The sequence below is a fragment of the Anolis sagrei genome, chromosome 4 (assembly GCF_037176765.1).
Source record: "Anolis sagrei isolate rAnoSag1 chromosome 4, rAnoSag1.mat, whole genome shotgun sequence".
Lineage (NCBI taxonomy): Eukaryota > Metazoa > Chordata > Lepidosauria > Squamata > Dactyloidae > Anolis > Anolis sagrei.
Window position 1 is genome coordinate 110,162,797 of NC_090024.1, and position 16,787 is coordinate 110,179,583.

The 16,787-nt window shown below is 42.9% G+C and overlaps 1 protein-coding gene across 3 annotated transcripts in view; it reads right to left on the minus strand.

Annotated features, from left to right (window-relative positions):
* DENND1B (DENN domain containing 1B) overlaps nucleotides 1-8,179 on the minus strand; it is a 247,935-nt gene extending 239,756 nt beyond the window's left edge. For 2 of the 3 annotated variants that reach the window (XM_060774564.2, XM_060774562.2), the window contains exon 1: nucleotides 7,786-8,179. In XM_060774564.2, coding sequence (XP_060630547.2) covers nucleotides 7,786-7,802 — 17 coding nt within the window. In that variant the 5' untranslated portion in view covers nucleotides 7,803-8,179. The remainder of the gene's footprint in view (nucleotides 1-7,785) is intronic. The other variant, XM_060774565.2, reaches the window with a different exon arrangement.
* Between the last annotated feature and the right edge of the window lie 8,608 nt (nucleotides 8,180-16,787).

Consider the following 16,787-nt stretch of genomic DNA (forward strand, 5'->3'; position numbering starts at 1 on the left):
TCTTGTATCTTTAACAGCACGTTTACCCACAAGCTTTTCATATCAGAAAATGTAGTGACTACCTGTTAAGTGATCAAGCTGTTCCGAAATGACACAGAAGCAGCAAGAACGTGTAACATAAACATTTAAGGTGACAGGTGGATAGAAAAGAAAGAAAAAACCTCAGTCAAGTAAAATCTGCATCTAATGTCCCTCACAATAGTGTGGCAGCGTGGGATGATGGAGCTTGTCGGATGGGAAAGGATTTCAGAACTGTTTTTAGAGGGTGGGACAGGCAGGTTACTAATTGCAGAGAGGGGACAGATTATTCTCTCCCCATTTAAACATTATTAATTACAAACATGTTAAGGAGCACAATGTATATGTCAAAGGACCCTCCATGTGTTCAGAGTAGTTTGCAGTTGGGTGACTATCATGGGTTTTTTCTTGGAAAGGTTTGCTCAAAGGGGGTTTGCAATTCCTTTCCTCTGAGGCTGAGAGAGTGTGACTCACCCACAATCGCCTATTGCGACTCCATGGCCAAGTGGGGATTTAGACCCTGGTCCCCAGAGTTGTAGTGAAGTATTTGAACTATTACACCATGCTGCTTTCTATTACTTGACAGTCCTATGGTTGACTTTCAAATATTTAAAGTCCTTACTTTGAAAGACACTGTTTTACTACAAAAACTTTATTTATGCCCACGATCGCCCACTCGCCCACGATTGCCCACTCCATGCGTCTCCATGGCCAAGTGGGGATTTAGATCCTGATCCAGAGTTGGACCCAGAGTTGTAGTGAAGTATTTAAACTATTGCACCCTGCTGCTTTATTTATTTATTTATTTACAACATTTATATGAGGCCTTTTCACTCCGAAGGGGACTCAGAGCGGCTTACATTAGCATAGTACAATATCAGCATTAAACATTGCTATATTGCACCATACCACTATATCGTAATATTATTGGTAATATTACATGTAATATAAATATATAATTATAATATCAATTTGTTGTTATTATTGTTATTATTATTATTATATTGCATTACATTATAATATTATATTATTTCTATTATGTGAGAGTCCTATGGTTGACTTTCAAATATTTATGGTCCTTACATTGAGAAACATTGTTATACTCCAAAAACTTTATTTATGCGGCTGCCACAAACCATGTTGAATTGGTTGAGACTCTATGAGATATTCACTGAAAAACTATAGCAAACTGTGTTGCAAGATGTCCTGCAAAAAACAAAGTTTTAGCAGTTGAAGGACCTTTTACCATGTTTTTATGATAGAACAAATTAGGAAATGTACAATGTGCAATGTCTTAAGAAAGCTGCCTTAAGAAAGCTCAAAATCTAAAGCAGGGGTCCTCAAACTAAGGCCCTCCAAGGTCATTTACCCGGCCCTTACTCAAGGTCAACGTAAGTCTGAAACGACTTGAAAGCACACAACAACAACAACAATCCTCTCTCATCAGCCAAAAGCAGGCCCACACTTCCCATTGAAATACTAATAAGTTTATATTTGTTCAAATGGTTCTTCATTTTAATTATCGTATTGTTTTTAAGTGTCTTTTGCACTAAAAATAAGATATGTGCAGTGTGCATGGGAATTCATTCATGTTTTTTTAAAATTATAATCCGGCCCTCCAACAGTTTGAGGGACTGTGACCTGGCCCTCTGTTTAAAAGTTTGAAAACCCCTGATCTAAAGGATCCATCTCACCCTGGATATTTTTTATACAAGGACAAATAGTCTGAGAAACAGCTTTTATCAGAGTTGTGACTATACTGAACTCTGTGGCTTAACACTGATGTGGCATTTGGGGCTGTGCAATAGTGATTAGAAAGTGGAAGGATTAGTACTTCCATCCAAGATTAGTACTTTCATCCAAGTATTACCTAGGGCTGACCTTACTTAGGGTGCCTTTAGGGTATTTGGGAGTCATTCCTAAAAACACAGGGAATCTTATTTGGGGAACCTAGCCAGCGGACAAACCTTGATACATGTGCATGGCTGCTAAAGAATGTGTAGATTCCATTCCCAGTTACATGTGTTGCCAGTACAGATAGGAGCATAATAATAGCATGGATGTTATAAGACCATGTCTGATGAACATAACTGGAGTACTATCATGAGAGGTTTTTTTAACCTGCATCTAGCCCAGCAAGAGACTCAGGCCCTTCCACACAGCCATATATCCCAGAATATCAGGGCAGATAATCCGCAATATCTACTTTGAACTGGGTTATCTGAGTCCACACTGCCATATAATCCAGTTGAATGTTGATTTTATACAGCTGTGTGGAAGGGGCTTCAGAAGTCAATATTGCCATGGAATTAAAGTAGGAATGGGGATTAGGTGAGCCTCCAGTTCTGGGGAGCCCAACTGAAGAAGGACGTTGACAAACTGGAACACGTTTAGAGGATGGCCACCAAAATTATGATAATGATAATAATAATAATATGTTCAGTTGTATTCAGCTGAATTTAATCAGATCATTGTCATTGCTAGAGGAAACCTGCTGCCACTCAGCACTTCACATATATAATGTGATTGGGGAAGGCATTGGATTTTGTTGTACCAAGTATAATAACAATAAAAGTTATTCTATAAAATGAAAATTAAAATACACATTTTATTTATAGATCTATAAATATCATAAAAGTGAACATATGTATGCGGCGATGTATGTTTGCAGCAGCTTTCCCATTGGCTCCCACTTCCAGAGACCACTGTGAGCCTCACAAATGACAGATCAGACACAGCTCCTCCATTACCCACTTTAGGTCCTTGTGAGGTTTGGGGAGACTAGTCCACAATCGATGGGATTTGCAGTACCTTCAACCACTTTGTCTCCCACAGACCATTGTGACTCCCAGGAATGATGGACTTGAACCAAGCTTGTTTAATTGTTTTTAATTACCTGTTCTAATTCATTGTTTAATGCTTTTAATTGTATTGTTGAATGTTTATAATGTGTGGAAGGGCCCTAGTTATCTGAGTCCCCTTCCACACAGAAGAATAAAATCCCACATTATCTGCTTTGAACTGGAATACATGGCACTGTGAACTCAAATAATCCAGGACCCTTCCACACAGCCCAAATACCAGAATATCAAGGCAGAACAACCCACAATATCGGCTTTGAACTGGGTTATCTGAGTCCACACTGCCATATATCCCAATACAACGCAGATAATGTGGGATTTTGTTCAGCTGTGTGGTTGTTGCTTATTCCTTCAGTCGCTTCCGACTCTTCGTGACCTCATGGACCAGCCCACACCAGAGCTCCCTGTGTGGAAAGGGCCCCAATTGGCCATAGATCTACAGCAGACCTGGGCAAACTTTGGCCTTCCAGGTGTTTTGGACTTCAACTCCCATAATTCCTATACTAGGGCTAGGTTTGAACAACTCGGTATTATGATGCAAACCGGGCATTACTGCAACATCCCAAAAAGTGACAGATTCTGTGTATGGGGAGAACAAACAGTGGAAGATATCGAACATTTCTTAATTGACTGCCCAGCATATATTGAACTGCAATACTGATATTTACATCCAATATTATCCAACTGCAGGTCCCCCAACATAAATGATCTTCTGACATTCCTCTTACAAGGACAGGAAAGATCGACCATAATCAGAGAAAACCTTTTTATTCTGAAAGCTATCAAGAAAAGAGCACATTTCCTGAAAGAACCAGGAAAATAAGACTCTGACTGTAAATAGAAGGTCAGCTGCTGTCCTCTCCTTTTTGTCTTGTCTTTTACATGTGTTGTATTTTGAAATGGTCCTATGACTAGTCAAATAAATTGTTGTTGTGGTGGTTGTTCATTCGTTCAGTCGCTTCTGACTCTTCGTGACCTCATGGATCAGCCCACACCAGAGCTCCCTGTCGGTCATTACCACTCTCAGCTCCTTCAAGGTCAAGCCAGTCACTTCAAGGATGCCATCCTTCCATCTTGCCCTTAGTCGGCCCCCCTTTTCCTTTCATTTTCCCCAGCATAATTGTCTTCTCTAAGTGGGTTATTGTAGGTTTTTTCGGGCTATATGGCCATGTTCTAGAGGCAGTCTCTCCTGATGTTTCGCCTGCATCTATGGCAAGCATCCTCACAACCTCTGAGCATGCTTGCCCTAGATGCAGGTGAAACGTCAGGAGAGAATGCCTCTAGAACAGGGGTCCTCAAACTTTTTGAATAGAGGGCCAGGTCACAGCCCCTCAAACTGTTGGAGGGCTGGACTAAAAACATGAATGAATTCCTATGCTCATTGCACATATCTTATTTGTAGTGCAAAACAACCCACTTTAAAACAATACAATAATTAAAATGAAGAACAATTTTAACAAATATAAACTTATAAGTATTGCAATGGGAAGTGTGGGCCTGCTTTTGACTGATGAGATAGGATTGCTGTGTGCTTTCAAGTCATTTCATACTTAGGTTGACCCTGAGCGAGGGCCGGGTAAATGACCTGGGAGGGCCGTATCCGGCCCCCGGGCCTTAGTTTGAGGACCCCTGCTCTAGAACATGGCCATATAGCCTGAAAAAACCTACAACAACTCAGTGATTCCAGCCATGAAAGCTTTCAACAATGCATTGTTTTCTCTAAGCTTTCCTGTCTTCTCATGATGTGGCCAAAATACATCATCTTTGCCTCTAATATCCTTCCTTCCAATGAGCAGTTGGGCTTTATTTCCTGAAGTATGGACTGGTTAGATCTTCTCGCAGTCCAAGGCACTCTCAGAACTTTCCTCCAACATCACAGTTCAAAAAAAATAAATTATTATTATTAACCGCCAGAGGTGAAGTCCAAAACAACTGGAGGGCCAACATTTACCCAGGCCTGATCTACAGCCGCTTTGAATGGGCTCATTCATAACATACAGCTGGCTGAGTGTCAGCTGCATTAAGATCACTCTGACCAAAAGCTCATGAGTTCGAAGCCAGCCCGGGTTGGAGTGGGTTTCCAACCAATTGTGTGTAGCCTGTTGTCGACCTTTGCAACCCGAAAGACAGTTGCATCTGTCAAGTAGGAAAATAAGGTACCACCTTAAAGTGTGGGGAGGCTAAATTAACTGATTTATGAGGCCATAAAGAAGACTCCAGCAAAGCATTACAGCGGGGAAGCATGTGGGGAATGCAGAAGTGCTTCATCAGCGTCGCAGATGGATGATGAAAGCGACAGCTCCCCTGGCAGCCAGAAAAAAGTTAAATAGCCTCTGTGTATGTCAATATATGTTTGCATGTCAAAAATTGGCATTGAATGTTTGCCATATATGTGTACACTGTAATCCGCCCTGAGTCCCCTGCTGGCTGAGAAGGGCGGAATATAAAAGCTGTAAATAAATAAATAAATATAGAGCAGCATTTCTCAACCTGGGGGTCGGGACCCCTGGGTCACAAGGGGGTGTCAGAGGGGTAGCCAAAGACCACCAGGAAACACAGTATTTTCTGTTGGTCATGGGGGTTCTGTGTGCCAAGTTTGTTCCTGATCCATTATTTTTTTGAGCCCACAGTGCTTTCTGGATGTAGGTGAACTACAACTTCAAAACTCAATGCCCACCAAACCCTTCCAATATTTTCTCTTGGTCTTGGGAGTTTTGTGTGCCAAATTTGGTTCAATTCCATCATTGGCGGAGTTCAAACTGCTCTTTGAGAGTAGCTTAACTATAAATCCCAGCAATTGCACAACCCCGCAACCTTGCCAGTATTCAAATTTGGACATATCAGGTATTTGTGCCAAATTTGATCCAGTGAATGAGAATATTTATTTATTTATTTATTTATTTATTTAGAACTTTTATATACCGGTCTTCTCACCTCCGCAGAGGGACTCAGGCCAGTTCACAACAACAGTATCACAGACAATCGTTTAAAAACATCACATCCCGTAATACACTAACACATTAAAATACTAAAATACAATCATATAATTACATAGGCCAAGTCGTCAAAATGAAATCGTAGTTCATCATAATCCGTCCTTATAGTCATGAGTTATTGACTCACTCGTCAAATGCCAGTTTCCAGAGCCAGGTTTTCACCTGTTTTCTAAAGGTCAGGAGAGGGGGGCAGTTCTAATCTCCAGTGGGCGAGACTTCCAGAGCCGAGGGGCCACCACCGAGAAGGCCCTGTCCCTCGTCCCCACCAGACGCGATTGCAAGGATGGTGGGACCGAGAGCTGGCCCCCTCCAGAAGATCTTAATCTTGATGGTTCATAGGGGAGAATCCATTCAGACAGGTAAACTGGGCTGGGGTCGTTTAGGGATTTATAGGTTAACACCAGCACTTTGAATTGTGTTCGGAAGCTAATTGGCAGCCAGTGGAGCTTGTGCAACAGAGGAGTAGTATGCTCCCTGTACCCCGCTCCTGTTAGTAATCTGGCTGCCGCTCGTTGGACTAATTGGAGCTTCCGGGCAGTCTTCAGAGGCAACCCCACGTAGAGCGCGTTGCAGTAGTCTAAACGGGATGTAACCCGTTTATGCAGAATACATCCTGCATATCAGATATTTACAATATGAGTCTGCAGACGACACCAAATTGGGAGGGATAGCCAATACTCCAGAGGACAGGAGCAGGATTCCAAACAATCTTAACAGATTAGAGAGATGGGCCAAAACTAACAAAATGAAGTTCAACAGTGACAAATGCAAGACAAATGCAGGAAAAACGAAATGCAAAGATACAGAATGGGGGAGGCCTGGCTCGAGAGTAGTACGTGTGAAAAAGATCTTGGAGTCCTCATGGACAACAAGTTAAACATGAGCCAACAATGTGATGTGGTGGCAAAAAAAGCCAATGGGATTTTGGCCTGCATCAATAGGAGCATAGTGTCTAGATCTAAGGAAGTAATGCTCTATTCTGCTTTGGTTAGACCACACCTGGAATATTGTGTCCAATTCTGGGCACCAATTCAAGAGAGATATTGACAAGCTGGAATGTGTCCAGAGGAGGCCAACTAAAATGATCAAGGGTCTGGAGAACAAGCCCTACGAGGAGCGGCTTAGGGAACTGGGCATGTTTAGCCTGAAGAAGAGAAGGCTGAGAGGAGATGTGATAGCCATGTATAAATATGTGAGAGGAGGCCACAGAGAGGAGGGAGCAAGCTTGTTTTCTGCTTCCTTGCAGACTAGGACGCAGAACAGTGGCTTCAAACTACAAGAGAGGAGATTCCATCTGAACATGAGGAAGAACTTCCTGACTGTGAGAGCCATTCGGCAGTGGAACTCTCTTCCCCAGAGTGTGATGGAGGCTCCTTCCTTGGAAGCTTTTAAGCAGAGGCTGGATGGCCATCTGTCAGCGGTGATTTGAATGCAATATTCCTGCTTCTTGGCAGGGGGTTGGACTGGATGGCCCATCCAACTCTTTGATTCTATGATTCTATGAAATATAACTATAGCAAAATTACAGTTACAAAGTAGCAACAGAAATAATTTTATGGTTGGGGGTCACCACAACAGGAGGACCTGCATTAAGGGGTCGCGGCATTACGAAGGTTGAGAAGCACTGATATAAAGTGACAAAAACAAAACAACCCACTCTTTCACATTGTAATGACACAGCCCCTACTGCCACATCAAGGTGGCACCCTACAGCCTTAGGGTGCCTCATGAGGGATATGCAAACCTGAAAGAGAGTCTTCACCCCAGCCCTCCCCCTCCAAATGAGTCTATGCTGCCCTCCTCCTACAAAGGGGGGTCCCAGAGAGAGGCCGAAAAGGAGAGCAATGGGCTAAGCCCACCCAGGGGGGCTTTGAGGCCTACTCCCAGCCGCCTTCCCCCTCCTCACTCACTTGATCCTGCAGTCCATGCTGGCATCTCGAGGGCGGGGGGAGGCAGGCAACGAGAGGCAGGCAGGCGCCGCCTTTCCCCTTTCCTCTTCTTTGGGGGGAAAGGAGGGGGTCAGGAGAGGCCTCTCGCTCTTCTCCCCACTCTCAGGAGGGGCCCACGGCCATAGGGACGGAGGGAAGGAGGGAGGGCGAGCGCCACGGCGGGCGCCTCAGCGAGACAAGCGGCAGCACCGCCTCCTCCCGCTCTTCGCCTCAGTTCCTGTCTCGCGCGCAGGCACCTGGAGGGAAGCAGGAAGCGGCAGAATGTTGGAAGCACCCGGCCCTCAGAGACCCTTCCCTGCTGCAATGGAGGCGGCTCGGCCAGGTGTCACACTTGTGGCCCTTCCAGCTGCTCCGGGCCTACGACTCCCAGCAGCCCTCGCCAGCTCGCCCAATGGCAAGGGATTCTGGGAGATGGAGTCCAAAGCCCACACCTTGGGCACCTCTGCCTGACAAGGCCTGGCCAAGCCGCAGCTGGAATCATAGCCTTGGAAGGAACTACTAGTCCAACCTCAGGAAAGGACACAATCAAAGCGGCCCCGACAAATGGCCATCCAGCTACTGTTTCAAAGATCCCGAGGAACAGCTCTGGCATAGAATCATGGGATAATAGAGTTATGGGCCATCCAGTCTGACCTCCTGCCATGCAGGAAAGGGAACAATTTAAGCAGCCCTGACAGATGGCCATCCAGCTTCTGTTTCAAAGCTTCCAAGGAACAGCTCTGGCATACAATCATAGGATAACAGATATATGGGCCATTCAGTCTGACCTCCTGCCATGCAGGAAAGGGAACAATCTAATCACCCTTGACAGATGGCCATCCAGCTTCTGTTTCAAAGCTTCCAAGGAACAGCTCTGACATAGAATCATAGGATAATAGATATATGGGTCATTCAGTCTGAACTCCTGCCATGCAGGAAAGGGAACAATCTAAGCAGCCATGACAGATGGCCATCCAGCTTCTGTTTCAAAGCCTCTAAGGAACAGTTCTGACATAGAATCATGGGATAATAGAATTATGGGCTATCCAGTCCGACCTCCTGCCATGCAGGAAAGAGAACAATCTAATCAGCCCTGACAGATGGCCATCCAGCTTCTGTTTCAAAGCTTCCAAGGAACAGCTCTGACATGGAATCATAGGATAATAGAGTAATGGGTCATCCAGTCTGACCTCCTGCCATGCAAGAAAGGGAACAATCTAAGCACTCCTGACAGATGGCCATCCAGCCTCGGTTTCAAAGCCTCCGAGGCTAGAGCTCCACTGCTGAACATCTCTGACATAGAATCATAGGATAAAAGAGTTATGGGCCATCCCGTCCGACCTCCTGCCATGCAGGAAAGGAAACAAGCAAAGCAGTCTCGACAGATGGCCATCCAGCCTCTGATCCAAAGCCTCCAGGGAAAGAGTTCTACTGCTGAACAGCTCTTACATATAATCATAGGATAATGGAGTTATGGGCCATCCAGTCTGACCTCCTGCCATGCAGGAAAGGAAACAATCAAAGCAGTCCCGACAGATGGCCATCCAGCCTCTGTTTCAGAGCCTCCAAGGAAAGAGCTCCACTGTTGAGCTCTTACATAGAATCCTAGGATAATAGAGTTATGGGTCATCCAGTCAACCTCCTGCCTCTCAGGAAAGGGAACAATCTAAGCACTCCTGACAGAGGGCCATCCAGTCCCTGTTTCAAAGCCTCTAATGAAAGAGCTCCACTGCTGAACAGCTCTTACATAGAATAATAAGATAACAGAGTTGGAAGAGACCACTTGAGCCATCCAGTCCAATCCCCTGTCATGCAGGAAAGGAAATAATCAAAGCAGACACGACAGATGACCATCCAGCCTCTGTTTCAAAACTATGGAGTTGGCATATGTCGGAGTCAACAACTAATTGAAACAAATCCAGTCTCATGTTAGACAAAGTTTTGTGAGTTTTTTTTCTCTTTTTGCTATTATTTGAAAGAACAACCTATATATACTTGGCCCTTTACCATAACTCCTCAATAAACGTTATATACATTTCAACAGTATTCCTTATAGTAACCCTGTTAAGGTATAACAAGAGATTAAGTAATAATGACCTGCTTAAGTCAACCCCTGTGCCTTCATGGCTGAGCTAGGATTTGAAGCAAAGGATTTAGAGCTCATTAATTTAACCACTATGTACTATTAACAGGCAATAGTGTGGGCTTATGTATGTAGAGTTGGCATCAAATCTTCCATTGACTATATTTCTGTGGCTATGAAATAATCTATGGTATTAGGGTGTTTCCCGATATGATTTTCATACTGTTGTTGCCCTGTTCTTTCATGCAGTGTTTATGGGGAATGTCCAGAGAACACCATCCTCCATTTATAACTCTTCTATGTTTTACTAATTCGTTTAATAATGCTAATATTACATTTTCTTTCCATACCTGCACACAAATTTGTTAAGAGCAATTGGAGGGAAAAGTCACATGCAATGACTTTTGATTGTAATACCCACTTTATGTCCTGGTGAGGTTTGGGGGAGGATGGGCCATGGACAATGGGATTTGTAGTTCTTCACACATTTCCACAGACCACTGCGACTTCCTTGAATTATGGATCTGGAGCAAACTTGGAACCCAGACTGCCCCTCACATGACCCACTTTGCATCCTGGTGAGGTTTAGAGGTGTATGGACCATGAATGATGTGATTTGCAGTACTGTCACTCCATCAGCCATGGATCTGGGACAAACCTGGGATACAGACCCCCCCCCCCCCCCCAATGATCCACTTTACATCCTGGTAAGGTTTGGGCGAGGATGGACCTCAGATTATGAGATTTGCAGTACTTTCACCCACATCCAGAGACTACTGCTAACCCCATCAGCCATGAATCTGGGCCAAACCTGGGATATAGACCCCCCCCCCCCAATGATCCACTTTATGTCCTGGTGAGATTTGGAGAAGGATGGACCACAGATGATGGAATTTGCAGTACTCTCATCCAGAGAATACTTCAAACACCATCAACCATGGATATTGACCAATTACTTATGGTTCTATTCATAACATCCAGGCAACACCTCTTTCAAATAACGTGGGCATCACCAGATATTCAAGCTATAATATAATATAATATAATATAATCTATATATATAAATTTGTTAGGGGCATCCAACGGAGAAACAAAACTCAAAAACCCCCCAACGAAACTTAACCAAAATTCCCATGCCCATAACACAACCCACAAGGTAGAAACATATCTACTCAAAATGAAAAACAACACAACAACACACTCACAAAACGGCAAAACAACAAAACTCAAAAATCCCCCAACGAAACTTAACCAAAATTCCCATGCCCATAACACAACCCACAAGGTACAAACATATCTACTCAAAATGAAAAACAACACAACAACACACTCACAAAACGGCAAAACAACAAAACTCAAAAATCCCCCAACAAAACTTAACCAAAATTCCCATGCCCATAACACAACCCACAAGGTACAAACATATCTACTCAAAATGAAAAACAACACAACAACACACTCACAAAACGGCAAAACAACAAAACTCAAAAAAAACCAACGAAACTTAACCAAAACTCCCATGCCCATAACACAACCCACAAGGTACAAACATATCTACTCAAAATGAAAAACAACACAACAACACACTCACAAAATGGCAAAACAACAAAACTCAAAAATCCCCCAATGAAACTTAACCAAAATTCCCATGCCCATAACACAACCCACAAGGTACAAACATATCTACTCAAAATGAAAAACAACACAACAACACACTCACAAAACGGCAAAACAACAAAACTCAAAAATCCCCCAACAAAACTTAACCAAAATTCCCATGCCCATAACACAACCCACAAGGTACAAACATATCTACTCAAAATGAAAAACAACACAACAACACACTCACAAAACGGCAAAAGAACAAAACTCAAAAATCCCCCAACAAAACTTAACCAAAATTCCCATGCCCATAACACAACCCACAAGGTACAAACATATCTACTCAAAATGAAAAACAACACAACAACACACTCACAAAACGGCAAAAGAACAAAACTCAAAAAAACCCCAACGAAACTTAACCAAAATTCCCATGCTCATAACACAACCCACAAGGTACAAACATATCTACTCAAAATGAAAAACAACACAACAACACACTCAAAACGGCAAAAAAACAAAACTCAAAAAAACCCCAATGAAACTTCACCAAAATTCCCATGCCCATAACACAACCCACAAGGTACAAACATATCTACTCAAAATGAAAAACAACACAACAACACACTCACAAAATGGCTAAACAACTGAGCATGCGCATTGGCGCCCAGCCTCAAGTTCCCTGGCGCGCGCACATGGCCTTCCGGCCAACGTTCTCTCTGCGGAAACCATGCCCACTCCAAGCTCCGCCGCGCCGCTTCCCGCACACACACATCCCCTGCCGCACACACACACACAACCCCACACTCCATCACTCCCCCCGCCGCCGCACACACACACGCAACCCCATACTCCATCACTCCCCCCGCCGCCGCACACACACACACAACCCCACTCCCTCCGCCGCCGCACACACACACGCAACCCCATGCTCCATCACTCCCCCTGCCGCCGCACACACACACACAACCCCACGCTCCATCACTCCCCCGCCCCAATCTTACCTCCTTTTACTTCACGCCACCTCCAAACCCCACCCCGCCCCTTCCCGCCCTGTCAAAATCTAGGAAAGACAGGAAGGAAGGAAAGAAGGAAGAAAGAGAAAGGGAGGTAAAGAAAAAGGGGGAAGGAAGGAAAGTTAGAGAAAGAAGGAAGAAGAAAAGGAAAGAAAAGGAAAGATGGAAGGAAAGAAAAGAGAGACAGCAGAAAAGAAAGAAAAAGGGGGAAGGAAGGAAAGAGATAGAGAAAGAAGAGGAGAAGGAAAGATGGGAGGGAAGGAAGGAAGGAAGGAGGGAAAGAAGGAGAGAAAGAGGGAAGATTGGCCACAGCAACACGTGGCGGGTAAAGGTTGTTATTTCTATTATTATTATTATTATTATTATTATTATTATTATTATGCTATTGTTCCTATGAGACCCTTTTAGGGGGAATGGGAGAGGTGTCAGGTCCCAGAGGCAATGCATTGCATTATTGTTATTGTTATGATGGTGGTAAAATAAAAGGAAATAAAAAGTGAAAGAAGGAAGCAAACAGGGAGGGAAGAAAGTCAAAGGAAGAAAGGGGGAGGGAATGAAGGAAAGAGAGAAGGATGAAACCAAGTAGTGAAAGAAAGAAAGAGGTAGAGAAGGAAGAAAGGAGAGAAAGGGGGTGGAAAAGGGGGAAGGAATAGGTAGGGACCTCTCTTTCATAATCGTCCAAATATCTACCTCAACTTTGATAAGTTTTACTATAGGCCACAGCAACGCGTGGCAGGGCACAGCTAGTATAATATAATAATCTATATAAATAAAATGTAATGTTCGTTTGTGCTATTCACAGAACTCAAAAACCCCTGGACCAATTGACACCAAATTTGGACACAAAACACCTAACAACCCAATGTATGTCCTTCACTCAAAAAATTGATTTTGTCATTTGGGAGTTGTAGTTGCTGGGATTTATAGTTCACCTACAATCAAAGAGCATTCTGAATCCCACCAACGTTGGAATTGAACCAAACGTGGCACACAGTTCTCCCATGACCAACAGAAATTACTGGAAGGATTTGGTGGGCAGCGTCCTTTGGTTTTGGAGTTATTTATTTATTTATTTATTTATCGTGTCAGGAGCAACCAGACATTTGTATTACATTTTTAACAAAACAAACAAACAGACAAAAAACAAAGTTTGCAAGCTTGGTAGTTGATTAAATGTCCTTTGACCAGTAGCTGGCCACTTGGAGTGCCTCTGGTGTTGCCGTAAGGAGGTCCTCCATTGTGCATGTGGCAGGGCTCTCAGGTTGCATTGCAGCAGGTGGTCTGTGGTTTGTTCTTCTCCACACTCGTATGTCGTGGATTCCACTTTGGAGTTGTAGTTCACCTACATCCAGAGATCACTGTGGACTCAAACAATGATGGATCTATGGATCTGGACCAAACTCTCCACGAATACTCAATACCAAATGTGAATACTGGTGGAGTTGGGGAAAATAGAATCTTGACATTTGGGAGTTGTAGTTGCTGGGATTTATAGTTCACCTACAATCACAGAGCATTCTGAACCCCACCAACGATAGAATGGGGCCAAACCTCCCACACTAGTATAATATAATATAATATCTGGGGGGGGGGGGGTCCACAAGAAACTTTTGCTTCAAAAAGAGCTCCACGGCTGAAAAAGTTTGAGAACCCCTGGTATAATCAATTGTGAAGAGCAAAGTTGTTGTCCAAAAACACTTGGAAGGTTGCACTAGCCTAAACTGGAAGGAGAAGGATAGCATGACTTCCATTCCACACACACACACATCTCCCCCAGACCAGTTTAACTGCAACCTTAATTATTATTTCTGACACCTTTTCCTTTTTAACTTTAATTCATCTTACTTTTCACTTACATACAGTGTGCTTTGGTATACAGTGGGGTTTGGCTCCAGGATCTCACCACCCACCCACCTCCCACCAGATTCCAAAATCCATGAGTGCTCAAGTTTCATTATATACAGGCAGTCCTCAAGTTAAAAACATCCGACTTACAAACAACTTACAGTTAAGAACAGGCAAGACAACAGGAAGTGGTATGGGTTGGATAATCTTCTCCCCATATTGTATTTGTTTGTAGGTGTAGAGGGAAGACTGACTTGTCTAGTGACATTGGCAAAGAACCAATATTTGAGATTCAGCACGGAACATAAAATGTGCTCCTCGGTTATTTTTGAATTAATGTCTTGGACTTGGTATCTATCCTTCTGCTGCCACAGCAAGTCCGGCTGATATGCTTGAATAATGTATATCAAATTATGTAGAGATGCACTTGTCAAGCAAGTGATTGGGTTCTTGTTTTGAACTCTTTTATATCTGCTATGTACAAGGGTTAAAATAATAATAAAAAGAACCAGTCCTACTTATTTCCTCTAACTACTTCTCCTTTCATTATACACAGTGCTTCCCTGTTTTTATCAAAATATGGTGCAAAAATAAGGACATTCTGATTCTGAAGTGGTTCGCTTTCCTTTTTATTTCTTTTACTGCGACGCATATAAGGTATGAAACTATGTTGTGGTCAAGGAAGTAAATGCAAATGTCACATTGTAAAAAAAGAAGTGTGGGTGGAATCAAGCTTTAGTCCAAAAGCTGAACTACATGAACTTTACAAAATCTTTCAGAGAAAACAATAGTGTGGAGTGTGTGTGTGTGTTTTGATCACAAGTATTCAGCATTCGACTGCTCACTGGAGGGAAGGATACTAGAGACAAAGTTGAAGTACTTTGGCCACATCATGAGGAGACAGCAAAGCCTAGAGAAGACAATGATGCTGGGGAAAGTGGAAGGCAAAAGGAAGAGGGGCCGACCAAGGGCAAGATGGATGGATGGCATCCTTGAAGTGACTGGACTGACCTTGAAGGAGCTGGGGGTGGTGACGGCCGACAGGGAGCTCTGGCGTGGACTGGTCCATGAGGTCACGAAGAGTCGGAGACGACTGAACGAATGAACAACAACAACATTCAGCATTATCTAAAGCACTATCTGGGATGTCCCATATTCGTTTTGTGATGTTTTTGCATTGAATTTTGCTGTTGTTAACCGCTTTGAGTCGCCTGAGGGCTGAGAAAAGCAGTATATAAATGAATTAAATAAATAAATGAATAAATGGCAACTATTTAAAAAATAATGTCACAAAAAAATTGGGCTGATTTGACATTTGTGCTGTTTATTAATTTGTCCGCAATTTTTTCTGTTTGTCAAATATGAAACACAAATAGATGTCTCTGAATATAAATAAGTCGCAATAAATAGCATAAAATAAAAAAATATTGTAATAAATACAATTATCTATATAAATAAAAATGTAATGTTTGTTTGTGGGATTAGCATAACTCAAAAACCACTGGACGAATTGACACCAAATTTGGACACAATACACATATCAAGCCAACGAGTGATCATCAATCATAAAAACACTGAGAAACATAGCAGAAGGGTCTTAAAAAGCCCCCAAAAGCCCCCCCAAAACCCCATTACAACGCATGAGCAAAACCACATATATACACAAACACATACACATATACACAAATATATACACACATACATGCATATATACACTCACAAAACACATATACACAGAGTGGGGGAAGGAAGGAAGGAAAAAAGGAGAGAAGAAGGGAGAGAAAGAGGGAAAGAAGGAGGGAAGGAGAGACAGAAGGAAAAAAGATAGAGAAGGAAGGAAAGAGAAGGAAATAAAAAAGTGAAAGAAGGAAGGAGAGAGGGAAGGAAGGAGAGAAGGAACAAAAGAGAGAAAGAGGGAGGGAAGGAAGGAAAGAGACAAGGAAGAATGGAACCAAAGTGCAAAGGGAGGGAGGAAAGAAACAGATAGAGAAGGAGGGAAAGAGGAAGGGAAAGAAAAACAGGGAAGGAAGGAAAGAGGGAAGGAAGGAAGGAGAGAAAGAAGGAGAGAAAGAGGGAGGGGAAGGTTGGCCACAGCAACGTGTGGCGGGCACAGCTAGTCTATATAAATAAAAATATAATGTTTGTTTGTGGGATTAGCATAACTCAAAAACCACTGGACGAATTGACACCAAATTTGGACACAATACACCTAACAGGCCAATGAGTGATCATCACTCATAAAAACACTGGAAACCACAGCAGAAGAGACTTAAAATGCAAAAAAAAAAAAAACCATTACAAGACATGTGCAAAACCACACACACATATATATGCAAACACACTCATATATATACACATATACACAAATATATACACACATATACACACAAAAACATATATACACAGACTGGGTTACAGCAACGCATGGCAGGGGACGA